Source organism: Tinamus guttatus, unplaced genomic scaffold (genome assembly GCF_059628265.1).
Source record: "Tinamus guttatus ecotype Peru unplaced genomic scaffold, ASM5962826v1 Tinamus_guttatus_pri_ptg000509l, whole genome shotgun sequence".
Taxonomy (NCBI): Eukaryota; Metazoa; Chordata; class Aves; order Tinamiformes; family Tinamidae; genus Tinamus; species Tinamus guttatus.
Window position 1 is genome coordinate 1,519,218 of NW_028289043.1, and position 25,904 is coordinate 1,545,121.

The 25,904-nt window shown below is 37.5% G+C and overlaps 1 protein-coding gene across 1 annotated transcript in view; it reads left to right on the forward strand.

Annotated features, from left to right (window-relative positions):
• The first annotated feature begins 4,371 nt into the window (after window positions 1-4,371).
• The window catches only part of CFAP69 (cilia and flagella associated protein 69), a 28,298-nt gene continuing 6,765 nt past the window's right edge, over window positions 4,372-25,904 (forward strand). The window contains exons 1-18 of the mRNA XM_088533563.1: window positions 4,372-4,896; window positions 4,981-5,043; window positions 6,355-6,417; window positions 7,478-7,587; window positions 9,382-9,458; window positions 11,293-11,391; window positions 13,314-13,463; window positions 13,589-13,766; window positions 14,741-14,864; window positions 17,324-17,372; window positions 17,493-17,614; window positions 18,524-18,740; window positions 19,614-19,778; window positions 21,014-21,132; window positions 21,590-21,708; window positions 22,478-22,559; window positions 23,531-23,723; window positions 24,415-24,552. Coding sequence (XP_088389689.1) covers window positions 4,372-4,896; window positions 4,981-5,043; window positions 6,355-6,417; window positions 7,478-7,587; window positions 9,382-9,458; window positions 11,293-11,391; window positions 13,314-13,463; window positions 13,589-13,766; window positions 14,741-14,864; window positions 17,324-17,372; window positions 17,493-17,614; window positions 18,524-18,740; window positions 19,614-19,778; window positions 21,014-21,132; window positions 21,590-21,708; window positions 22,478-22,559; window positions 23,531-23,723; window positions 24,415-24,552 — 2,593 coding nt within the window. The remainder of the gene's footprint in view (window positions 4,897-4,980; window positions 5,044-6,354; window positions 6,418-7,477; window positions 7,588-9,381; window positions 9,459-11,292; window positions 11,392-13,313; window positions 13,464-13,588; window positions 13,767-14,740; window positions 14,865-17,323; window positions 17,373-17,492; window positions 17,615-18,523; window positions 18,741-19,613; window positions 19,779-21,013; window positions 21,133-21,589; window positions 21,709-22,477; window positions 22,560-23,530; window positions 23,724-24,414; window positions 24,553-25,904) is intronic.

Consider the following 25,904-nt stretch of genomic DNA (forward strand, 5'->3'; position numbering starts at 1 on the left):
AAAATAGAGACGTGTTTTTTTTTTTTTTTTTCAAACTGTTCATATATGAAATTAAAAACATGATTTTTGTAAGTTACATGATAGATGGAAATATTAAAGTATAAATATTAAAATAGAAATAGATGATATTTTTAGACCAAATATATAGAGACATTTTGTGAAATATCTATGCTACAAAATGATATATAGTTCGCAATTTCCAGTTAGGCCATGTATTTATTTCTACCTTGAATAACTAGTTGACTTACAATTAAATCTTTTGTAGTTTTATTTTAAAGATCAATTCTGTCTAAGAAGAAGACACTGTAAGCCTGAAAGTAAAATGACACTGATGCATTTATTACACAACATCTGTCATAGGGTGCAAATGTTTAGTCACATTTATCTCTTTATCCACATGATGAAGCAAATACAATGAATTCTATAGCAGGACTTGCATAAGAGCTTCTCAATTGGAGTCAAGATTTGAGGAAAAAGTTCTGGGGCTAAAAGTCCAGTGTAGATTGCCTGACGATAAGCAACTAAATTCATTTGGGCTTCTTAGTTACCTAGGAGAATAAGTACATATTTAGAGGAATAGTCTGCTATGAAAATGTTTGTGTAGCATTATATAAATTGCTTATTAATTGTAAGGGTGCCCTGCCTAATGTGAAAATAACCCTCACTTCATTCATGTTCTATAAAAACAGAATAGTGCTTAATATGTAATGCAGAAATCTACACATCATATTAAGAAATGGAAACATTAAACACTTTTAATGCTATTTAGCAACATGTCATTTGTTTTCTATGTATACTAAGGTATTTTTCTAAACATTGTTTAAAATATTGTTCTATTGTGGATTCCATTTTTGACTTACTTTTTATCCTACAGTTCTATTAATCTTCCCTATGTACAAGTTAATTAACTATGTACAAGTTAATTAACTCCCCCATGTTCTCAAATTAGGTTAATTACTGGAGATTCTTCTTTCTGTTTTGTAAGTTCTTTGCCGATCTATCTTGTGGTAATGTTACCTGTAACTTGGTGCCATGTTTAACTTTCTGTTGCAACACTGTGCATTTTATGATGTAACAACATGAGAATATATGTATTTTTCTTATTTGACACTAGCTATAAAATGTTATGTATGTGTCCTTATTAGCTATACATGCTGCCCAGCTAGTATTAAGGAAAATTAACAAATTCATATAAGGCGACAACTTCCCAAGTGGCTAGAAATGAATGAGTGTATTCAGGTATGAATATATTTAGGAAATAACATTCCTCTGAATGTGATCAATTCAAAGCTGGATATATCAGCTGCATAAAGATTAGATAGATTGACTTTTTCGGTATGAAGTTTTCAGCAGTACAGATGAATATACGCAGTGGCAATAGGTGCATATGCATAGTTCCTTTCAGACAGTGCATCTGCTGATAGAAACGTTTTGATTCACTGGACGTCCTTCTTGCAGTATTTTCTATAAATGTAATGAATAACATTGCAGTATTGATATTGTATCACTACATGATACTGCTTGAATTACCTGGATTGCAGACTTTAAAATAGGTGACAGTTAGGATGACTTGAATCTTTCACATTATATATTGTTTGTCATGCCATGCTGGCGGTGTCTTGCAGTGAGCGTATGTCCCCCATGTGCAGTGTTTTCCTGGTACTCTCTTCATAGTTGTGTATTCAGACTTTGTCAATTTGTTTGTGTTGTCTCTCTGAACAGGGCTATTATAAATTACTAGTAATGCTTTTACCTATTTTTCCATAGACTCTGTTTTACACAAAAATCAATAAAAAGTTGGTGTCAAATATTTGAGTTTTTTTTTTCTTCTTATGCATAATAAATGTTAATTTGTTTTTCTTTACAATATATCTGTGCTCTGATTCATATTTTCTGTGCTAGAACTTCGAAGCAAGTTCATAAAAATACTCTGAAGAGCAGATTTTTTTCCTTTGCAATGGCTGGATATTTCACAGAAATGCACCAGAGAACCACCTCCCTTATCCTAATGTATCCTAGTGTAAGGTGATCTCTGTGTTTTTAGAAAACAGTGAACCTACAATGCTATTGACACATATTCAGCCCAGCTTTCAGGATCGCTGACAAACACCTGTGGTGAAAATGAGACTGCTTGGCACAAGCATGTTTGCCATGTGGAGACATTCTTCCTGTTTGGTTGTGCTTGTGTGAAAGCATTACTGTTTTAATGAGAAAAACAGATGAACCACTTCGGCAATTCTTGACTTGGAACGTATATAACCTTGTTTCGAAGAGGCTTATGCCAACATAAGAGGAAAAGGATACACCTGAGGTGAAATCCTGCTGAACTAGAGGTCAGGAGCATAAACCACTCCGAGTTTAGGGGAGTCAGGGTGCACAAGCCAGTGAGGCTGGCAGGATTCACATTTATTCACATTAACTTACGTCATCTTCCCAGATTCCCAAACAAAACCATTTCCTACAAGCAGTGGAATTTAGATACTTTTAAAATCCAAAGTATATCTATTTGTGCCATACCGAACCAAACAGTGACTTTTTTGTCCTTGACGTCTACCTTTTCCTAGCTTTTAAAAAAACCCTCACCTTGTTCCTCTGTGTCATTCTGATTGTTTTACTGAGTGTTGATACTACGCTAGCAGCTGGGACCTCAACATAGACCTTTGTGCTGTACAAAAAATGTTAAGTACTGTCTGCTGTGAAATACTACGCTTTCTTCTGATAAAAAAAATGATGGTCATTGTCAAGGTCCCCATCAGATTGATGCCACTCAGCGATCTATACACTTCATGCTAATACGTAGGTAGGTAAATCCAAGTATTGGAAGCTCTGTTGACTTTACAGGTTTAAGCTTGAGTCTGCTGCCAACCACTCCACAGCTCTTTTCTTTTTTCTGTTACCTTCAGAAGGTACCTAGATTCTGTAGATATCAAACACAGGAGGGCTGGCAGTACAGGCATGCAGCTTCCTAAGTGCCCCTTCCCTTGTCTCTTCCTTTTTCCCAAAGCAAAACAGTAAAAAGGAAGACAGAAGTCAATAGTTTGATTCTTAGGAGGACACCAATTTTTGTATTTTAAAGAACTTAATGTTGTATTTGAGGAACAGTGCCGATGGCTTTGTGGAAGTAGCCAAGGAAAGGACAACACTAGGCTGGGGTTGAAGACCCCACCTTGCAGTACATGAAAGGTGTGAAGGGTGTACCCTGTGCAGAACACAGGCCTTCAACAGCTTACAACCTCACTACGTTGTAAAACAGCATATAAAAAGTGAAAGAGGAAATAGTTCTTTCCCCAAAGGCAACAAGAGATTAGTGGCATAGCAAAATTGAGAACCTTGATCTTGTAATACACAGCTGTGTGTCCTACACATCGGACTACACTGCCACACAGTAATTTTACTTTACTACAAGGATAACATTTGCTGATGTCTTTTCACTCCAAAAGAGTTCACGCTTGGTCACAACAAAAATCCTCCCAACATCAAGTCGGACTTTTAAACATATTTCTTAGCATTTGTAAGGCCTCATAGTTAACACTTATGAATTAATACTCCCAGAGATATGGCATTATAGCCTTGATGTCCATGATACTGTTATCAGTGAAAGACGAAGGTGTGATGCAATACAATACAATACAAGCCTGTTGTCTGGGGCAGAAAACAGTTCAGTAAATATTTTCACAGTTGACCACAGATTTTTCAGCATAGACATTTGCCAGTTTGCCAAGGGCAGCAGAAGCCCTGGAGTCAAACCTGCACAGAGTAGCTTTCATTCCAATTTTAAAGGCTTCATTTATAAAGAAGGTGCTCAGTGAGCAAATGGACCTTTGCAATATGATCTTTGGAACACTCAACCAACAAATGGCATGTGACCTAAGCTTATAATTTACAGACTATGTTGCCCAATTTAGACATGCTCTCTATATACTTGTCAGTTAAACCATATACACCCAAGCCATGATACATGTAAATTTTAGCTTTATTTCCTGAATTCAAAAAACACTTTGGTTGAATACACAGAGCATCTGGACACAAAGCAAAAAAATAAATAAAAAAAAATCCAATTTGTCCAGTGCTAACTGCTTGCTGTCCTGTAAGCATTATCATTAAAATGTATCTCAAAGAAATTCTTTGTAAACGGTGTCCTTGTTCCACCCAGTGTAGGCCCAGATGACAGACTGAGCCTGTCCCTCCTTGCACTCCTGGCTCTGTATGACTTTCTAGGCGTTAGACATCCACGTTTGGCACTGGCTTGTGAGGATTGAATTCTCTTTCCCCCCTTTTGGAATAAATTCTTTTTCCCCCTTTTCCCTGTGACCTGCCTTCTCCGGAGAGGGCTGCCAGGAGCAGGCAGGCTAAGCCACAACATGCCTGCAGATGGTCGCATCCTGCTGTTTGTCACGGACCAAAGCCACCAGTCTACCCGCTTCCAGCTCCCCAACAAGCGGGAAAAGCCCAACCCGGCACCAAGCAGGGAGGCTGAGGCGCTTTTCCCAGCCAGCTGCGCCGGGGCTGCTGCCGGCGGCCACGGGCCCGCGGGAGCCCGCGCGGCGGCCGCGCCTCCGCCGGGCCGGCGCTCATGGAGGCGCGGCCGCCAACGGCGCCATGGCAACGGCGGGGCCGCAGCGGGCGGCGGCGGCGGCCGGGCCCGTGTCCGCCCTGGCCGGGCCCGCGTCCTGCGGGGCCGAGCCCGTGTCCGCCCTGGCCGGGCCCATGTCCTCCCTGGCCGGGCCCATGTCCTCCCTGGCCGAGCCCATGTCCTCCCTGGCCGAGCCCCACGGCTCCCGGGCGCCCTCCCGGACGCCCTCCCGGACGCCCTCCCGCGCGCCCTCCCGCTCCCCAGCGCGCTCCCCGGGCGCCCCTCGTAGCCGCGACGCCCTCCCCGACGCCGGCAGCGCCCAGGTGAGACCGCGCCCGGCTCGGCTCGGCTCAGCTCGGCTCGGCTCGGCCCGGCCCGGGAATGTAAAAATGTGTCCGTTTTTCTAGGATCCGCAGCTCAAATCGGTGGATTTGAATCATGCCATCAGGCTCCTGGAAGAGCCAGGCTCGGTGAGTAAGCCTGGCGCCTGAGGGGTTTAGCTGCACAGATTTTATACAGATACTTTTGCTCTTAATTCTAAGTCAGCCAGACGGCCAGGGCTGCGAAAGCTGGAGTGTTTACAGCGGCACCTTACGACACCTTGTAAAGGTGTTCATTCTAACAGCAAGTGGTGTCCACGAGCGCCCTTTCTTGGACAACCCAGCACACCTATACAGATACTTTTCCAAAAGAGACAAAACTGAGTGCCTTTGAAAGTAGATGTGCAGAATGTCTGCCTTATCTTGAAGTTTCAGGGTGCTGAAGCCTGCAACTGAAAAACAGAAGCACATTTAGAGCCCCTTAAAGCATGTCAGGAATTTACACAATTGCCCAGGTTAAATGCTGAAGTTTCTCCAGATAGCTGTTTTTAAAGGAGGGAGAATTGTACAAAGTGGAGGGTTCAGGAAGAGCCATGACCACCCAGAGGAGCCCACGGAGGAGCGGTATCTCCCAGGCTTCCACAGGCTACTTCTCCACAAACAGATTTGATGGATTGAATTCACTAAACCATCGGTTAATCTAAAAGCCTAATAATTCATGTTCTTAAGAATGTAATTAAACATATGCATATCTTACGTTAGCATGCCGCAGAGAACTATCTTTCTGCTTACGTTTGATTCAAAGTTGATAGAATAAGCACGTACTGACTAAACAGAAATGTGCTAGCTGATACAGTTTATATCGTGAGATACGGGGGGAGACATCCTTAGGGTTCTGGGCTTGTAGATCCCTGTAACACCTTTTTGGCCTGCCTCAAATTGCCGTAATCTGGCCCGTCGTGGAGGTGCTTGGAGGAGCTGGAAGGAATGCTGCATATTCGGCATTCCCGGGTGCAGCCTGGCTCCAGCACTTTTCCAACTGGAATTTGCAGGCTGTTTTTTAATGGTGGCAGAGCAACCCTCAGCCTCTTGGGTCTGTATTTGTGTCACATGTCAGCCTGCTGAACATAGGATGACATAGGATGACCTGAACATAGATTTTGATTTTGTAAGTTGTCTTTCACAGAATCTCAAATAAATTAGTAGAAAAAGCCCACGCATTTGAACAAAAGCTGCAGTTTTGAAAAGCCTCCTCAGTTATCAGTGTAGCCTGTATATTTAGGAATGGGGCGTGATCAAAGAGCTAATCCTGCTGCAAAGCACTTTCAGAATTTCATTGTGCCTTCTGCCGTTTTAATCTGGTTTGCACTTTTCATTTAAACTTAAAAGGGGATGAATGTAGTCACTTAAGGTTCTAAGAAAAACTGCAATTAAAGCCTGCTTTTCATTTTTTTGTTTAAGAATAATTTGGAAAGGCAGCTGAAAATTCTCAAGAAGGTAGTCAAGTGCTTTGAAAATGGGCTTGTATCCTTTTTGACAGTTTGTAGAATATTATAATTGTGATGTTTGATATGTGCTGATATTCTGACTTCTCAGCAAAGCCTTTTATGATCTGCTGTGCTTCCAGAGGGAGAGCAGTGAGCGTCCGCTTGTGTTGTGATCACTAACATGTCCACGCGTAGCCAGGGCTGGTTGGGCTAGGAAGATTCTTGGTTGCTAGATTCATTTGCTGCAAACTAACAGAGAGCTAACAGCTGCGCAGTGATTGAAAGTGTTCAAATGTGAGTCTAAAAATAAGTATATTTTCCATTCAAAACAGGCAAACATAACAATGGTTACTAGTTAAGAAGCAGTTAAAATAGCAATAACTTCCGATGAGGAAACATTATAACGGAAAACGAATTCAGAGTAATTTATCTGATTTTTTTCATATTTACAGTAGAAATTGAAAGTTTTCTAATAATTGGAAGTACTGGGAAATGTGTAGGAGTATGAAAAAAATATGATTAATTTTGTATAATTTGGCTAATTACCGCAGTGGTTAATTCATGATTGAGTCATGGGCACACACAGGCATTTCCATGAGTCCAGTGGATTGGTAGCAACTTGTAGGTCTCAGTAAACTGTTCAGTTTTGATCTTGTGCCTCTGCCCTAAATTAGATAATCTCAATGTGTGTTTGGGTCCAAATTTTTAAACTTCGGTCCTTAAAGTTAATCACATAGGGCAAGAGAAATAAAGGATTCAAATACCTTAGAGTTGTTTCAGACAGAATTTAGTTGAATCTGACACTGTGATGTAAAAACTTTCATCCTGTGTTTTTATACATAGTAGTATGCTGAACTTCCAATGAGTTTGACTGATAAGAAAGGTAAATGAGAGTTAAAAGTGTTTTACTTCTGTGAAGACTGCTTCCAAGAGCTAAGTATAAGTTTATATGCTTCATTTTAATTATCTGAATTTGAAAGCTTTGGCTTTGGTTGTTCTTGATGGTATCTTTAAAGTATGACAAATACAGTTTTCAGCTTCTCCTCCTAATTCTTAGCAGTACAAACAATCTGATTTCCTTAACGTAAAGTTCAAAGCCCCTTAAGGATGTAGCACAAGTATTTGAAATTCTTAACTTGTGTGCAGAAAAACTTCATGAACAACAAGCCTTCACTGAGCCCGTATGTGAACTTATTCAATTGTGTGGGTAAGTGCTTGGACCTTATTTTAGAGATTTCTAAACACTGCTTGTTAACATGTTCATACATCTTCTAAGGCAACCAACATGTCTCTATGAGAAGACATCTGTTGTATCACCAATTTTCATGTCTAATTCTTGAGTCCAATTGCTGTTGACACAAAAGACCCAGTTAAGTATCTGCAGAGCTACTCATTACATCCCTTAGTACTGTATTATAATTAGCCTCTGCATGCTTGGAAGCAGGACTCCCCAATGCCATTGCCTGCAGCAGGCTGTTCTGGGATTGCTGGCCTCAAGAGATTCTGTGGTAAGTCCTGCTAAAATGTTTTGTTGTTTAAAAAAGCTCTCTAAGTGAGTTCTAATAAGTGGATTTAAAACTTGAGATGATATGAAGAGACTTCAAATTTTGTGAAAAGGCAAGCGATATTGCAGAAGAGGGGAAAAAAAGAGCAATTGACAGACTTCGAGTTGAAAATCTGCTTTAAAATATATTACATGAACTCTTTGGCATTATCGCTGTGACACTGTATTTACAAAAATTTAAAAATGCTGATGAAATACTAGTAACTGGTTACTCTGGAATTCAATTAAAATTGGTGAGGATATGGAAGAGAAAAATTATGGCAGACAGATTTTTTTTTACGTAGCTTCCATTCAACTGTTAATATCACAAATGTGTAATTCTTCAGCTGATCTTTCTACTTTCCTGAGCATCACCACTTGTACTGCTTTCCTTTGCTGCCCCACAGTGGAGAATGAAAAAGCCCATCATGAAGTTTCATTTACTTCTGCAGAAATGTGACAAAACTGAGGGCATGCAATCAATAATATGTATTTATTATTCTCCTTTTTATAGCAGTTCAGCAATAGCTGTGGTTTCTGCAATGAGAAAGTTTTTGAAGATTAAACCCTTGGGTTTTGCTTTAATTTTTGTATTACAGAAATTCCCCCGCAGTTATTTGGAAATTCCTTTCAGACACTGGAACCCCCATAGCAGAACTTTCAGGGCTTTTTTTTTTTTTGTAACTACCTCTATTTCTGTATCTGTCTTCTTCCCACTGTATTTTTTTTAATGTATCTGTGGTCTTCCCTATTTATTCCGTTATTTGCTGTGTCCTCTTTTCTTCAGTCTATGTTTACAGAGGTAAACCTACAAGAAAGCTATTTCTGCACTAAGACGTGCAGAAACCTACCATAATATTGTAATATTTACACCCAAAGAATTTTATAGCACTTCACATTTTTTTCATAACTGAGCATTTTGTAAATGGTATTGATTTTTTTTCTTAGTAACTTGTCTTTTAAATAAATTAATAAATTTAAATAAATTGGTAGTAGAGCTATTTGGAGTAATTTTGGGTGATTCTGTGATTAGTTTTATTTTTCTCCATTTCTAGAGGTCTTGTTCCATTTTTGTTTTTGTTTTCGTCTCTACACATGCCTATTAATAGCCTGGCTGCAGAATAGGCTAAAACTGCCCAGCTTCCAGGTTTTAATCTTCCATATTCAAATTACATGTGTTTGCTCAGATTGTTTTGTACCGAATATGAATTATGAAAGTGTTATCTATGGACATGTACCACTGATTGCTAAAATATTATTGCCAGATTATGGAAAGGGAACTTTCAATGTAGAATCAGCTTTACAAATAATATTTTTGTCTTGGGAAAAGTGTCTTTCTTTGCAATGAAAGTAAAGGAAAAAGAGAAAAGCTTTTGAACTTTTCTAATGGCTTGATTAAAGTGCTTTTGTATGATATTTTAAGCGTGGTTTTAATAACTTGCTTATTTCATTTTGCAGGTTACCATTTCACAAAAAGAAATTATCTGATGAAGTTAGCTATTCCCTAACAGTTTCAAAATCAATTGCGCAGCTTGGTGAGTGCAAAGTGACATGCCACAGTGCCATCAGTATAGAAATAATAAAAGCTATATAATTATCATAATTTCAGTTGCTTGTTACTCTAATATGTTTTATTCATTTCTTTCAGTGATTCCATCAGCACTTTGTTTTTTATTATTTGGAAAGCATTTTTGTTTTGCTATGCTGCTAAGTCACACATAAGTTACGTTTACTATTTGCCCATGTGAGAAGGTATATGAAAAAACTTCAACATTGCACTTGAAGAACTAAACATCTCTGTAGCCTGTTTAATTTCATACAATAACAGAATAGTTGGGGTCATAAGGAACCTTTGAAGATGGTGCAACCCCCTGCTCAAGCAGGGTCAGCTAGGATAGGTTGCCCAGTACCGTATCCAAATCTACAACATCTCTGGACAACCTGTTCTAGGTTCAGTCACGCTCACGGTGAAGAAGTGTTTTCTTGTGCACAAGTGTTTCCGTTTGTGCCCGTTTTGTCTTCCTCTCCTGTCACTGACAACAGTCTAGCTCTGTCCTCTTTAGACCCTCCCTTCAGATGTTTGATAAGATCCTCCTGAGCCTTCTCATCTCCAGGCTGAACGGTCGCAGCTCCCTCAGCCTTTATCATATGACAGATTCCAATCCCTTAATCGCCTTTGTGGACCTTTGCTAAATCCGTGTCTTTCTTGTACTGGGGAGCTTAGAATTGGACACAGTACAAAATTTCATTTTGTTCTGAGAAATTTGTGTGTTGTTACAACCACTGAAGCCTGGGATGGGGAAAAGACTTCATACTGTGAAGCCAAAAGGAAGAAACGAGTAAGAGACAGTAACTGCTGACTACCAGCTGAAAGCTTCAAAACCCACAACCCCTGAGAGCTGCCTGCCACAAAGGCAAAACACAGCAAGTCACTAATGCTGTGCACTACTAGGGGCAGCAGTTCCTGACTTCTGCCTCTTACTGTATCTGAACTGTGAGCTCCTGCCCCTCTATTATTCTAGTAGAGCCCTTGGAGGAAAAGGTATAAAGCTGATTATCTCAGTGGCAACTCTTTAGTATCTGGCTATTTCATTATGACCTTGCATATGACAAGAACATACCAAGAACAATGCTGCAAATGCTCTAAGTCAAGGCAGGGTTTGGTAAATAGGTCATGCACCAGCTCATTTAATGAGTGATGCACCAGCTCATTTAATGAAAAACAAGCAAATGGTAGAGAGGCACGACCTCTCAGGGGTCATCAGCTTCTCACATATAAAAAAAGGAACGTTGCTGAAATGGATGAGAAAGAAATTCTTCATAGAAATCTTAATTTTCGCAAACCCAAATAAGCAGCAGAATGGCCCTGAATGAGTTTCAGATAGCTGTAGATTCTCTTTAGTATAGCCTGTCCAGAGATGCATTAAAATCTAAATGATAGTTTGTATTATCCATAAGAGGCATCAGTAGCTCTCAGTTGGTTTCTTTCTATCTTGTGGAAATGGAGCTCTTTTCTGTGTTCCCATTATGTCTCATCACGTTTGGTAGAAGCAGAGTTACTAACGTGATGTTGGCAGTAGCCTAGTATTAGCTTTCTTCTGAGAGTGACTTCTGAGTAACATTTGCTGTCTTATAAGGATCTGTAGCCTTAAAACAGAGGAGGACACTTTTGAATAAGCCCTATGTCACTACTCCAAAAGTGCTCTGTCCTTTTTGGTGGTGGAGACCCTGTCTCTTGTGTATTTTTATAATCAAACTTTGAATGAAATAGACAGATTTTAGGGGATATGACCAATAAAGACAAAGTATTGTAATCAGAAGTATCAAATTTTTTTATGGTATATAAACTTGATTGTTTGTTTCTGACAGGTTATTTGATGAGGGTGCCAAGCTCTCAAGTTAGAATACAAATCTGCAGGTGTATTATCAGCTTTTATAATGTGGAGCCTCCAAAAAAACTACTTTCAGGTAAAGCACCATATTTTCAAGTGTAACAAGAATTCAAACCTTAATTAACCCTGCTACTTTGAAATCCATACATTTGCTATGGGTATTACTTACAACTATCATTACTATATCTCATTAAATATACAGTGTTGGCAAAAATGCATTTCTTTTTATAGAATTGCATACTGAAAATCTGAAATAATCAAGGCACAATGTATTAATATAATGGAGAAAGGGATTAATATTAAAGAGTACCCAGAAAATGTGGGATGGCCACAAGTTTTCTGAAGCATGGAAGGTGGAAGGAGAAAGAGTAATTAGAATTGGAGTTATGTGAACAAAATAATTATCTACTTTGCATGTGTAGCCTGGAGGGGAACAGCTCTCATTTCACTTGTGTTGCTTGTGAAGGGTAGATCTGAGCCCATTTAAATTTCCTTCTATCTATATTGTTTGGACATACGTGATCACAGGTTTTAGATAAATTCTGGGCTTGTTTATAGCAAAGCATTAAGATAAAACAAAAGATAAGAATGACCATACAAAGGTCAGAGCAGTGCCTGACAAAGCAGGTGATGAAAGAAACAATGCAAGAATAAAGCAAGCAAGCACACTATGATACTTTCTGTCAATATATTGCCCCATTTTCAAACAATCTTTATCTTAGAGAATTTCAAAAAAAAGTGTTTGTTTCTTATGCTTAATAGAATTCGTTTTTATTTTCTTCTGTGAGATTTTCTATCTGCTTTTTATAACTGTTTACATCTTTGCCTTTCACAGCACCCAAGAATAAATTATTTTCACAATTTAGTGTTATGGTGTGAAAGAATTATTTATTTTTGTTGGTTTTAAACATATTGCCAAGTAACTTTATATTATGTTGCTTTTTACGTGTCTTGTGAGCAATAGAGGAAAACTCTTTTAACCTTCTCTCTGCTACCTATCATTTTATATGTGCCTGTCATATCCTTGTAGTCACCTCTTTTTCCAGTTGAAGAGGCTAAGTCTCTTAGTATATAAGCTCTTTGAAGCCTCTGATAAATCATCACCCTGCTGTCTGTATTTTTTTTTTTTTTTAGTCTACAGTAGATTTGGGAGGCTGGAATTTTAGAGGGTCTTCTAGGTGCTGGCACACCAGCCACTGTCAGTCTGTGTTATTTGCTATGCTTTTATTAACAATTCTTAATATTTGATTTAATCATTTGACACCCTCCCATAGCATATTGAGCTGGTGTTTTCATAGGAGGGACCTCAAAGTTCTTTCTCTTTAAAATAGCAGCTGGTTTAGAGCAAATCAGACTTTATAGTTAGTTAAACTGCCTTTCCCCATTTGCATTATTTGTGTTAACTGATCCTGCATGTCATCTACTGTTTGATGTATATTAGGGTTTTTTTTTAACTGTTTTAGATAAACTTTACATTTGCAAGTTAGAATATATAAATATGATTTTCTTAGTTCTTCTCTTTCCCCTATAATCCAATAATAAAATAACAGCTTGTTTATGCCTGGATAAAAGTAAAAACAAGGACTCATTAGAAATTCAAGCTTGTAAAGCAAAGGCTGGACTCACATATTTTAGGTAATATGGTCATAGAAAACATTAATTATCTCATGAGGAGGCTAACAAGAAGAGCTGGGTTCTACACCAAAAATTTAACCTCCCCTTCCTTCTCTGCTAACTCTAGAAGGCAAGTTATATATTCGTTTTAGTCCACTGGAGGGTAAGCATTTTGGATATGCCTTAGGTACCATTAATATTCAGATATAAGAAAAAAATCACTTGCTGTTTATTAGATTTTTTTCCAGCAGTTTTAGGACTAGGGAAATAGGAAATTCCTATCTCTCTTCTTTTTTTTTTTTTTTGAGAAAGGATGAATATTTTATTAAATAACCAAAATTCTGAATATTTAACATATCATAACTAAACCAATTGTATGTGCAGGTTACCAGCCAACAAGTGCAAACTACAAAATTCAGATGGCTGAATTAGGAGGATTAGCAGAAACTCTTGTTTTATCACTAGCATTAGTTGAAAATCAACTTCCTGAGAAGTTATGGGTACTGAAGGCCTTGCAGTATCTCTCCAGCTCTGGTTAGTACAAATTGTTCTTTCAGCAATCTCATTGCTTCTACTCTTTATTTGTTTCTTCTTTGAACATGTCTAAAACAGTTACTGACCTACAGGGAGTTAATTATTCAGATTTTTCATAATTCCAGGAGAAAATTGCAGACTTATGCTTAAGGCCCAAGCAGCCAGCAGACTCTGTTTCCATCTCAATGATGCTGATCCCTCTGGACAGCTGGTATTCCGTTCATCAGAAATCCTGTGGAACCTGTTAGAAAACACCTCAAAAGAAGAAGTTGTTAATCAACTCAGTAACTTGGAATGTGTACAGTAAGCACAATGAAGCATTTTATGAATTAATACTGTAATTTTGAAGACATCTAGAACATTGCTGTTTTTTATCATTTTCTTTGAAATGAATTAAGAGAAAGAACAAAAGGGGAGTGGACATCTCCCATTAAAGTCTTCTTTATGTTTTACACACCAAAACAGCCAAACAACACATGAGTTGTTAGACCATTTAGATTTTTTTTTCTCTTTTGAAAAGTTAGATAGCATTATGGCCTGTCAGATGCCAGAAAATGTTATGTGATACAAGAGGTACCTGCCAGGTAGCTTACAAACTCTGTGGCCAAGGCCCCGTTGAAAGCTCTTCTAGACGACTTGAAAAATACTTAATTGTCCAGCTTCTCTTCACTTTGTGAATCACAGTGATCCACCACCAGTTGTTTCTGTTATGTGGTAAAAGAGAAGTCAAGGTGCTTTACTGTGTAAGTGCAGGAGGTGTAGCCTTAACTGCTGCATTGTATAATGCAGAAGTTAGTTGTTGTTAACCATTTTCAACCTCATCTGCCAGGCCTCGTAGGTCAGTACGACTGCACTGTTGGAATGTGTGTTTTATGGTATAGGAGACTTACATCCCCAGCTGCAGGTAATATAGGTTCTGTCTTGGTGAGTTATACTGTTTTCCATATTTGGGAAATAACCTCTCAATAATCATTCAATGACATCCCATTAAGTACCTCTGTGTTTGAATACGTTATACCTAGTATCGCTATAGATAGGTATACCTATCAGTTCATTATAATACATATAATGCAAGGTGAAATTTGAAATATGTGCATCTTGTATGCATACTTAACTTGGATTTCTAGTAGTTTGCATAAGAATCCATTTCATAGCAAAATTTTAAGCTACTTCTCTTGTAGCTGAACCCTAAGGCTTTGAAAAGTATGATACATACTAGAGCTGTCTTAAATAAAATATGAAAAGAAAAGGTAAAATAGTTTTCACTTTCTTCTAAGTGCTTTGAAGGAAGTATTTGTGCACCTTCTCATGCATGGTTTCCGCAATTACGATCGTCAGCTAAGAAACGACCTCTTGGTGATTGCCACGTTAGTAGCCGAAAATCCTGCAGCACCTATGATTGTGAGTACTCCCAGTTATATCCCAGAGCCTACTACGTTTTCCTTCACTGTTGTGTTCAGTATTTCACCCATTCAAGTTCCAGTATTTGCTCCATGCTGCCTCCAGAGCTCTTTCTTAGGTTTATTGTGCGGGGAACATTTTTTCTTGGTGCAACTCAGAGACCTCAAATTTGTATGCTGTCAACCTGCAGTATTAGCATCAGCCTTTTTGATACTTAAGAAATTAAACTAATTGTATTTATTTGAAGAAACTAATAGAATTCTTATATTCCTGTAGAGATTCTTACAGTGCCATTCTGTGAGTTTTGCCCTAAATCTTATTCACTGTTTGGAAGATACAGTTGTACGGACTGCATGCTGGTGGCCTAAATTCATCTGACGTATCCATGCCTCATAACCAGAGACAAGAAGGTTCCTCAAGTTTTTTCTGACTTAAATGTATCCCTAAACACATCACATACCGCTGAAAAAATAGGATGTGGTCCATTCCTCTTAAAGATTCCAGAACTTTTTGAGGAAATTGTATAGAAGTTTTTATTGATGTTTACTTTTTTTTTTTACTCTTTTGTTTTACTCCTGAGATTTAGAGCTTCACATGAAGTTGTGGCATACTAAATATTTAAGCATTCAAAATCCTGTTTATATAGATCTGTTAGCTGTTGTTCCACAACTTGATCAGGAATAGATTATTTTCTGGGAATTCGTATTTAGTTCAGTAGCAGTATCCCAGCTGGCTCTATTGCTAAATAGGTTTCATAATCTGTAATGAAGACTACAGATTTTTGTTCAGGTTTTCTATTTTCTCACTAAGCATTATATAAGGTGTTGTAGTATATTTAAAGTCTACAGCATTCAAATAATTTATCTGGCTATGGAAACAAAGCAGTTGGCCTGCAGGATAAGTAGCCAAGACAATATTTTAATTCTCTGTACTGAAAGGAAAAAGATGTTTCAATACATAATGAATGTTTCCATTTAAATGTTAAATAGTGTTAAAAATTATGCTAAATATTTTATGCAGAGTTTTGTATATGTGCTTGGACAGTATGTTAACAAGAAGAGAGATGAAGTTCTAATGAAAATTTCTCTGGCGTTCTCTACGAGACAGGATTCAATAGTAATATTACTGTTTTTTTCTGTCTGATATTTACACTTTATACCTTCTCTCCAGAAGTGAAGTAAAATCTCTAGGAAAGGTGAGAATAAAATATATAACATAATTCAGAGATCACCTCAGAAATCTGAGCTTTTGAAAGGAAAATAATTTTCTCGCCATGTATAACTTGCAAAATATATGTAAAGGAAGGCTTATATCAATCACGATTATTTCTGTGCTATAAAAAATGCCCTTTTTAGTAATTACTGGTTTCCATCAGAATTTTGATACTGTAAGCAAAAGTAATCAATAAGGAGAAAATATAAATAATTTTAAGTGCAATCAGTTGGTTTTAATTAGCCAGTTTGCAGTGGCTTTTTAAGGGGAGTATCACGCTGAGAAGGCTAAACATAATGGAAAAGTGTTTATGTGCTTCAATATTTTTTATTTAAAGTGACCCTTGCTATATTTTTCTGAATATTAAATAATTTAGGTGTGTTAAGGGACTGATCAAACCCAAACCCTTTTGGGAGGGAATGCATTTAAAAAACTGCTGCAAAGCTGCTGATCTGCCTCACTGTGCGGGGATGGTCTGTGAGAGGTGTTGAGCGCTGCTCATGTTGGGCGCTGGCAGAGAGCTCTGTAGGGGGTTCTCTCTCCAGAGTATTGAGGCCAAGATAATGTATTTGGCACTCAAGAAGAACAGTGCCAGGCCTGCCATGTTTATGTGTTTATAGAGAAACAGAGCTCTCTTGCCTCCACTGCACTGTGGAGGTACCCCCTGGCCTTGGCTCTACCCTGGTTATATTATAAGTAATTATCTTGTTGGCTGTCTAGAAGCTGTGAATTACTAGATTTCATTTTCTGAACTGCTTCTTACAAACATTACAATATGATGTATTTATAAATGCGGGTTGTTCATTCACACAGTTTTTCTGTGCTCAGTTGTAGGTGCACACAGGTTGGAGCACAAGTGTATTAGCACACCCAGCTGGATGCACGGAACTGTGCCTATTGGTGACCCTGGCATACAAACTTCTATGTGCACAAATGCATTTTAAAATCACAACTCTTAACTGCACTGAAGAATACTGTTTTCATGTGGGGTAGATTTTAGTAGTGAATATATGGATTTGGGACTTCCCCAGGCAAGCTGACTCTTGTACAGAATGAAGCATAGGTTTAATTAACCCTTAGCATTGTAATTAGTTCTGTACAATGTCCAAATGGTTGATCTCTTTTTTGATAAAATTGTGATTATTCTGCGATAGGGTGTATTAAATTCTGATGTGTTCTGAGGAAAAAAAAATCAGTTTTAATTTCATTGTAATTTAATTCATGTATTTATTTTGAACGCTTACTAGGAAAGTGGATTTACAAGGCAGTTAATAGTGCTTGCAACATTTACTGAAGGTAAGAGATTTTATTTTATTTCATTTTATCTCTGGTGGACTACAAAAATTACTTTTTAATTATAATATTTTTAATTTTATTGAAGATTTTGTTGTAATTTATCTACAACTTCCTTCACAGTTAAAATCCCCAATCCCTTGGTAAAAGGTCTTAAACTTACCTACTGTTATGAGGACTTTGAGCTGAAGAAGTTGCTGTTTAATGTAATAGGAGTCTTATCTAAAGATCCATGTGCTATACAGGTAAATTGTAACAAAATAGAATATATTGTAAGCAAAAAAGGGCCAAGAATTACAGGATTATTTAGCTATCTATATGACACAGCTCAATAGATAACCTGCTGTTGTCTAAATCAGGAATTCAGAACTGCATGCCATACATACCTTCAAGTGAAGTTCTACTGGTTGAAAGCACTGTTCATTTCCCATTTTAGAAAGACTGCAAACCTAGACCATGCTAAAAAAATTAGCTGTCAAGTGACTACAAAGCGTTATTGAAACACAGATGAAGAACAAAACAGTTTCATAAACTGTTTTCCCAGTTCGTGGGAATGCTACAGAATATAAACAGAGCTTGTCTGTACTTGTACTATTCCTGACATCCGTTCTCAGTAAAAGATCTCAATAAAAGATAATATTCTTAGTATATGCCAGACATTTTTATGGTTGGTGTTCTGTGAATATTGTAGCGGTATAAAAGAGCTTATAGACAGCTGTCATGTGCTTTCAGAGGTCTCACACTCTGGAAAATTGGGGATCAAAATAAAAGGCCTTACATGTTCCATAATGTAGACGCAACCTTGTTGACTTACAGTGTGAACTGATAATCTTGACTCACAGTAGAATTTTTTTTTTCACTTACAAATGCTTTCCTTTAATGTGGTATCAATCATTAAATTAATCAATTAGTACAAACTGATGCATTGTCTATTGACAATGTGATTGTCTGTATCTTTGTGATTAGATTTTATCAGTAATGGAAAATGCTCCCTACAAGCAAATTAGTGTATTTTTCAAATATTTCAAAAAATGATGGCAAAAATTAAGTCTAAAACGTTTTAAAAGTGAAGTTGATTCTTTTTTATATATTTTTCTTGTTCGCGTGTGAAACCTCTAAGCTGCATTTGTTATCTTTCTCTTTTGTTGTTACAGCTTCTCAGTGAAAATGATGTGATGCCAGCTTTGCTTTATTATGTTAAACCAAATCAAAAGCCTGGATTTCATGATTGGTCTGCTGCCCAATATGAAGAGTTACAACTTCATGCGATTGCTATTTTAGCTTCAGTGGCTCCCTTGTTACTAGATAAATATTTGTCCTGCCAAGCGAATACTCTCCTCCTTGTGTTTCTAGAGTGGTGTGTGGGTCAAGGTCAGTAGATAGTTATGTCTTTCACACAGAGTTACCTCAAAACGCAGTTTAACTGGACTTCCTTTCTTTAGCAGTTAGGAAAAATGTAAAACTTGTGAATTCGAAATGACACTTTTTAAACGAGTCATGTAGGAAACATATTTTATTTTTTTGTAATGAACTGTAATAATTTTTTCTATTGGAGTGTAAACTGGTACCTTGTTCCCTGTGTACCACTATACTGGTGTTCCTTTAGTTGGCTAGGCAGTCACACAACTTTACTGTTCATATTTTAAATGAGTTAGATGCATTTACTGTGGCACGGAGTCCCAGAAGTTCCTGCCAAGAGGCAGGCTGTGTCTCCTCTGGCTCTGAGCTCTCTACACAGTAAGTCAGCTTCCAGACTAAAGCTGGTTTTTGGCCATCAGCTAAGAGTAGAACCTCAGGAAATATATAATTAACTGCCCCCAGTCTTCATGGATTGGTTTCCTGTGGATGAATCATTTTCACCAGAGAATGGGTGATTTTTTTTCTGTGAACAAATTTTAATTTGAGTGTTAACTGAGATGAAAAGATTAGTTTTATCTGCCATGCTGGAGGAGATAATTATTTTTTTTTACATTACTCATTAGCCTAATAAAGTTAAGAAAGTGTTGAAATATTTTTAAATGTTCATGAAAATCATACTTATGACTATAAACAGCATAGCCCTTCACAGGTAGGCTTCTTATCAGGTTGTTTTAAATGAGAAGCCTTTCTAACATAAAAGGATTTTTTTGCATGTTTGCTTTCGGCTTGCTTCCGTTGGTAAAACATAGTTTTTTTTTCCTTAGCGCATTTTTATTCTGAATATACAGTCTGCCAAAGAAAATGCGCATTGTGATTGCTCCACAGATCCCTTCTTTGGTCAAGGGAACAGTTTCCACGGGACGGGTGGTCGTGGCAGCAAGCTTGCCCAAATGCGCTACGGCCTGAGGGTGCTGAGATCGGTGGTGTCCCTCGGTGACGATGCTGTGAACCTGAACCTGTGTGACCAGGGAGCTATTAGCCAGCTGCTGGGTAAAGCACCATTTATGTTGCTGACCTTAAGATAGCATGTTTATGCTGTGGTTTTAATGTGTTACTCATTTGACTGAAAAACTGAAGAAGGATGCTGAAGCAATTCGTATATTGATTAGCTTTTTAATGCCATAACTTTTTAGCATACAGAATTGAAGGAGTTAAGCAAAGCAGACAGCTGTAAAAATCTAGGTAAAAATCATGCTAAAAATTGTTCCTACTCTCTCTTTTATTATACCTGTTGTTTGTAAGATCTTATTTTCATTGTGTTAGCCCTTAGGAACATCAACCATGAGGGATAAACTTGGTGCACTACCTCAATATCACTTTCCTGAAGTCCTCTTTAGAACAGACAGGAATTAGAGACAGAGAATTTAATGAGTAACCTTTTGAAGAATAAAAGCAGAGTAAAACTGCTCAGCAATTGTTCTTGTAGCTCATTTAGATCATCTTCTTGTTCAGTAACTTATATGTAGTATTACAGATTATTCTGAGTGCTGGTACATGTTAGGTTCTTTTCTTACAATAATAAAAAGTTTCCATTGTTCTGAAAAAAATTGTATTGAAAGTAAGGAAAATGTAAAGCCATTTAGAATTCAAAGAGGCTGTTATAATAGAAAGCCTAGAAATGGAAGATTTTATGTATGTTCCCAGTTCAAAGCTCTGGTGAAAAAGTCAAAATGTCACCAAAATGTCACCAAAATTTCACCAAAATCTCTGGTGAAAACTCTACGAAAACTTTCGCCTTTTAGCGGAAGAAAAATTTACACTATACATCATATATCAGGTTGAGGCAACTTTTCTTTCTCCAAGAGAGCTCTCTGTATATGCTCTTTCAGACAGTGATTGCAAGGCTGATATTCCCTTAGCAGGGGTGGCGTTTTCTGTCTCACACACGTTTCCACAGTGGGTGCAGATGTTCTCTATGGTAGAGAAGGTCAGGGAATTCTTTGCCTTTCTCTAAGAGTTATTTAATCCGTATGAGTACCCAGTTGCGCTGGTGCGACACAGGAGGCAGAAGGTGCTGGCAGAAGTCAGTGCAAGCTGCTCTTTGCCACCAAGTGCAAGGTCTGTGAAACTGCAGCATCTGTAAGAGATTGTAACACACAGGAGATACAACTGAAGAGCATGAGTAGATTCCCTTAGAAATCTCTTGGTGTATATTTTTTTTTAATCGGATGCTGTAATAGGAGTTGCATAGACTTCACATGTATATAAACGATATTCTTTTATAGATATCCTAAAGTACGCAGCAAACAAATCTAAAGAAAAAGAAGATGCCATTCTGCTGGAGATCCAGGCTGATATTTTATTTATTCTGTCTACTCTCTGTGAAAATGATCTCCACAGAAAGGTTCGTATCATTCTACCTCATACTGTGCAGAAATTGTCACAGTGATGCAGTACATTTTCATTTAAATGATACTGCATTTTCTTTTATTCAAAAGAATGTATCCATTGCAGTTCATCACTAACAAGGCAGGGCTGATTACTGGTTTCTGTGGCAGTGACAGTTAAAATACAGAATGATTCAGAATTCCATTAGCCAGTGTCACATGTATTTAGCTGTTTACATAGTTTGAAAATGTAAAAATATGCTAAACAATGGGGTTATCAGACAGGAGGAACTAAGAATCTCCTTTTCTTACGTATAGCATAAAGAATATGCCCTACTCCAATGAGTGGGGCCGAACTGTTACAAATACACAACAGCAATATTTCTAATTTTCAATTTCCTTTGTATTTTATTATACGTAGTTATTTACTAAATATTAAGAAAAATATTGCTTTAATTATTGTCCAATTAACAGGAACTCTTTTGCTATGAAGGAGTGGATATGCTTATCCCGTTCATGCAGATGGATCCGAATAAGCTATTTAGTGGACTAGGCCACAGTCGGCTCCTTTTCACTGCACTGGACTGCTTGTGGTTAGTAGAGTAGTTTAGCAACAGTAACTCTTAAAAATCAGAGGTCTTACATTTTAGGTCTGCAATGCTATGGTCTTTTCTCTGCACATATAGGCCTTTCTTCTGTTTAAAATGTGGAAAAATCCTTTATACAGTTTGGCTGGATAACAAATTATAAATTTTTAAATTATATGTTTGTCTAGAAGAAAAAAAAATGGGCACATGAGATACATTCCAACTGAGATCATGAAATGAGGAAATAAGAGAAAGAATAAAAAGTGTCATGAATGCAGATTTTATCATCATTATACGCTGAGAGAAGCCAGCACTCTTGCCAAAGCAAACAGTTTTCCATGTCTCACACTCTGTATTCTGCTGGCAGAAATGCTCATGCAGCACTTCAGTGAATCAGACCAGAGACATTTGATCTAGCTAAATACTAAAATATTTTACTTAGTTTTGACTCAAAGTTAATTCTGTTCTGAGTTAAATTGAATTGTATTGAGTTCTAGTGCAATTCATTATGAACCTGTGTGATTTCTTGGCCGCCACAAGAAAGGTACCAGCCATGGGAGAAGAAAGAGCAGTCAGATGGGGTATATTAAGTGATGAAAAAGGTATTCATAGCTGCACAGATACAGGCGTTTGAAACATTTTTTCCGCTCCCTGTAGGTCTTAAGCACAGTTCATATCAAATATTTTTAATACCACTCGGTAAATAAATTAGATGTTTCTAGAGCATTTAAAAGGGTAAAAGCGATTCTAAACACTGAAGTTATTTTTATTTCAGGTCCTGTGTCATTGGATGTTACATTGCAGAGGATTCTTTTCTTGAAAAACAGGGCATTTTCCACCTCCTGGATCTGCTGGCAGTAGGTATTTTTATTGTTGTTGCAGGGAAAAAAAATACAGAAATACAAGAAGCATGGAAAATTGCTATTTGTTTTGTCTTGGTATCTCCTAGAATTATTAAAATAATGACATGAAGGCCAGTGTCTGTAATTCCCTGAAATCAGAAGGTAATCACCCAGCTCAGAAATGACTGGACGCGTTTTCGATATATCCTTTTTTAAATAAATATTTGGCAGATAAACTTTTAAATTAATTTTAAAATATTCCTTTTAATAGAAAATTCAAATCCTGTTTTCACTTAGGATAACAACTCTGTTCAGAAAAGTACTTAATTTCTTCATATGGAAGTTGCTAAGAACAGAGCTAGTGGGTGCTTCGAGGCTTCACAAATCCTGATGTGTGAGAAGCTCCTTGTACATGAGGATGAAGAGCTTTATGGGTCTTGGATACGTGGCAGGCACAGGCTTATCAGCTCGCAGGAAGTTTGCTCCTCACTTGTGCCATTCCCCCCTTACTGTTTCCAGCCTCCCATGCTTTTGCAGTGCAAAGCTGCAGGCTCTCTCCTACTCCATCTGCTTCTAACAGACCAGGTCACAAAATAGAAGAGATGCTCTCTGGTACTGGTCACCCACTGCCTAGGAGTTTATTTCTTATAAAAAATATCTCGGTAGTAGTACATTCCCCAGGAACTTCAGTTCTCCAGTACGTTAGCCTGGAGGCATGGGTACAAAACCTATTATGTAACTCCACAAATCCTATTATGTAACTGCAAACACAGGTACTTTGTTGTGTGTGTTAGTACACCTGTTTCCCTCCCTTGATTTATTGAACTTTGCTTGGCCAGATTGCAGAAACATGAGATATTTACAAGTCTATACATCAGTTTTGTTTAAGTAGTTGTGATAAAAAGCTTGTAATTGCTTGATTTCTTTTGAAAACTTTGGTACAGGCAGCTTAAAACTTTTTTTTTTTCCTTTTTCCCCTCACTAAGTTAAAACAAAAGAACTTGAGCAATATAATTCTTGGAATTCTGGTTGAATTTTGTGACAATCCTAAAACCACTTCTCACATCAGTACCTGGCGTGGAGAGAAGGATCAAACAGCAGCCAACCTTCTAATACAGTTATGGAGAGAAGAGGAGTTGGATCTAGGGGTCAGGCGTGATCAGTATGGAAGGATTGTTGGTAAGCTTTATGATAAATGTGAAACTGATTGTAAGCAGTTCCACTGAATAAAGCAAAACATATTACACTGTCTAGTTTTGCAAGTTAAATCCTGATGAAAGTAAATTACATAGTTACGGCCTTAACGCTGTAGTTCTGACCAAATTCATATTGTATTCATGTAAGGTAGTTTGTTAGGTTTTGCCACTAGATGGCATTTTCTACATTAGATGGACAGTAGAACCATGACTGATGTCATGCCTTTCTAAAGGTGGACTATTAAGCTATTTAATTTTACATGGATACATCAAGTGTGTTTCTTTACAGAATTTTCCTTCGTCACAGTTACAAGCTTATTTGCAGGTATTTTCTGGAGAGCTTCTCTACAAATGGCATATTTCTTTTGTATACTTTATAAAAAGAAGCAAGGGGAATGCTATGGTATCACAAATCTTTAGGCCTTAGTATTTCCTTGCCCAAATTATGACTGAATTCATGGGCAAATGGAAATGATTCACATTAGTGCACAAAAAGTAAGATGAATCCAACTTCTTTCAGTGAAGACATCCCAGGAAAGGGCACTTCAGTAGCAGCATGCTAAAGCTCCTTATGCTTTGTTTATGCAGATAGCTTTTCCTCTGTGTTTAGGAACTTTGGGAACATGATATTTCTTCCTTCTTCTCCTAATCTTGTTGTGCTTTGAAATTATTAGATATGAAGAGACCCATTGTTAGCAGCTTCCAGAAACAGCAAGAGGTCATTCCCATGCCTGCCAACTGCCCCAGCTTTGCCATCGTAGAGATTTCAGAAAACATAAGGGCAAAACTGTATTCATTGCTAGGCAAACTAGGTAAGACAAATGAATTGCCTCCTCGGTGTCCTACCTGTCATTAATCCAAACTTGAGGTATGTGTTCAGCATTTTTTTATTAATGGATGCTTGTTGATCCTGTTCTTGAAAGCATCTGTTGATGAATATTTTACGACCTCCTCAATGTTTCACTGTCCTTATCAGAAGAAGTTTTTTTTCTATAGTCAAACTTAAATTTGCTTGAAATGTGCTGTAATTGGTTCTCCCACTCACAACACATGCTTTTCATATATTAAACACTTATGTTGCACCTCAGCCTGCCTTCTCTGGATTAGAATGTCCTGATTTTCGCAGCCTGGGTTGAGAAATCTCATTTTCCAGAAATTTTGGGTTATCTTATAAATAACAGTCTGACGTTGATATTACAGGCTGGTGTATCAGGGTTGGTGTATATGGCATGATAGTGTTCACAGATTTGATTTGTGGTTTTGTACAGCCCCCCAGTACTGTACTACCCTGGATTTGTACAGATTTCTGCTCCTACTTTTCTATTTGTCCTTACTGAACTACATCTAGTGTTTTTAGATTTTTTTAAAAAAATTGTCAAGCTCAATTTGCATTCAGTCTTTTCCTTTACAATGCTGCAGTTCTTAATTCATAAATAACAAAATTTATTCATATTCAGGTCGCATATTCAGCACACTCAATATGAATTCACAATACTCTCTCACTTAAAACCCTAAAAGGAAGTCAAAATAATGATGAACTCTCAATATTTGTAAAGCTTCTTATCTATCTGTAGAAAAAAATTAGATTCATTGTCATGGTTTGTTTTTAGCTATTCATGTTGGCTATTAATGTTTTCATTGTTGCCATTTAACTTCATAAACATTATTTATTTAATTATGTGTTTCAGTTTTTTTCCAAGAACTGAGTTCAACCAGTATTCTCTGGCTCCTCCTTTTCTTCTTCTGAAAAATAGGCATTTTATTTGATCTTTTTCCAGTCTGTCCCCCACAGGTTCAGAGGTGATCAGTAATACTTCTGAGGTTGCTTCAGCCAGTTCCCTGAGCACCCTAGGTGGATTTCCTCAGTCCCAGCTGATTTGAAGACATCTTTAGTTTCTGTAATAAACTATAGCTGGTTCTTTCTCTGTTGTAGCTCAGGTTCTTACATTAGAGTTAATTATATTAAATGTTGTTTCACGGTTTAATTCCATACTTAACTTTAAAGCAAAAGGCATGAGCTTATGTTCCAGCCTTCTCCCATTTTCACACATGCCTCCATATGCTTATATACATTATAATGTCTGCTGTGATGTACTGAAATGACCTGAAAGTGAATAACAAAAAAAGGAAAGACTTTTATGCTCTTCAGTAAAGTCTCATGTTG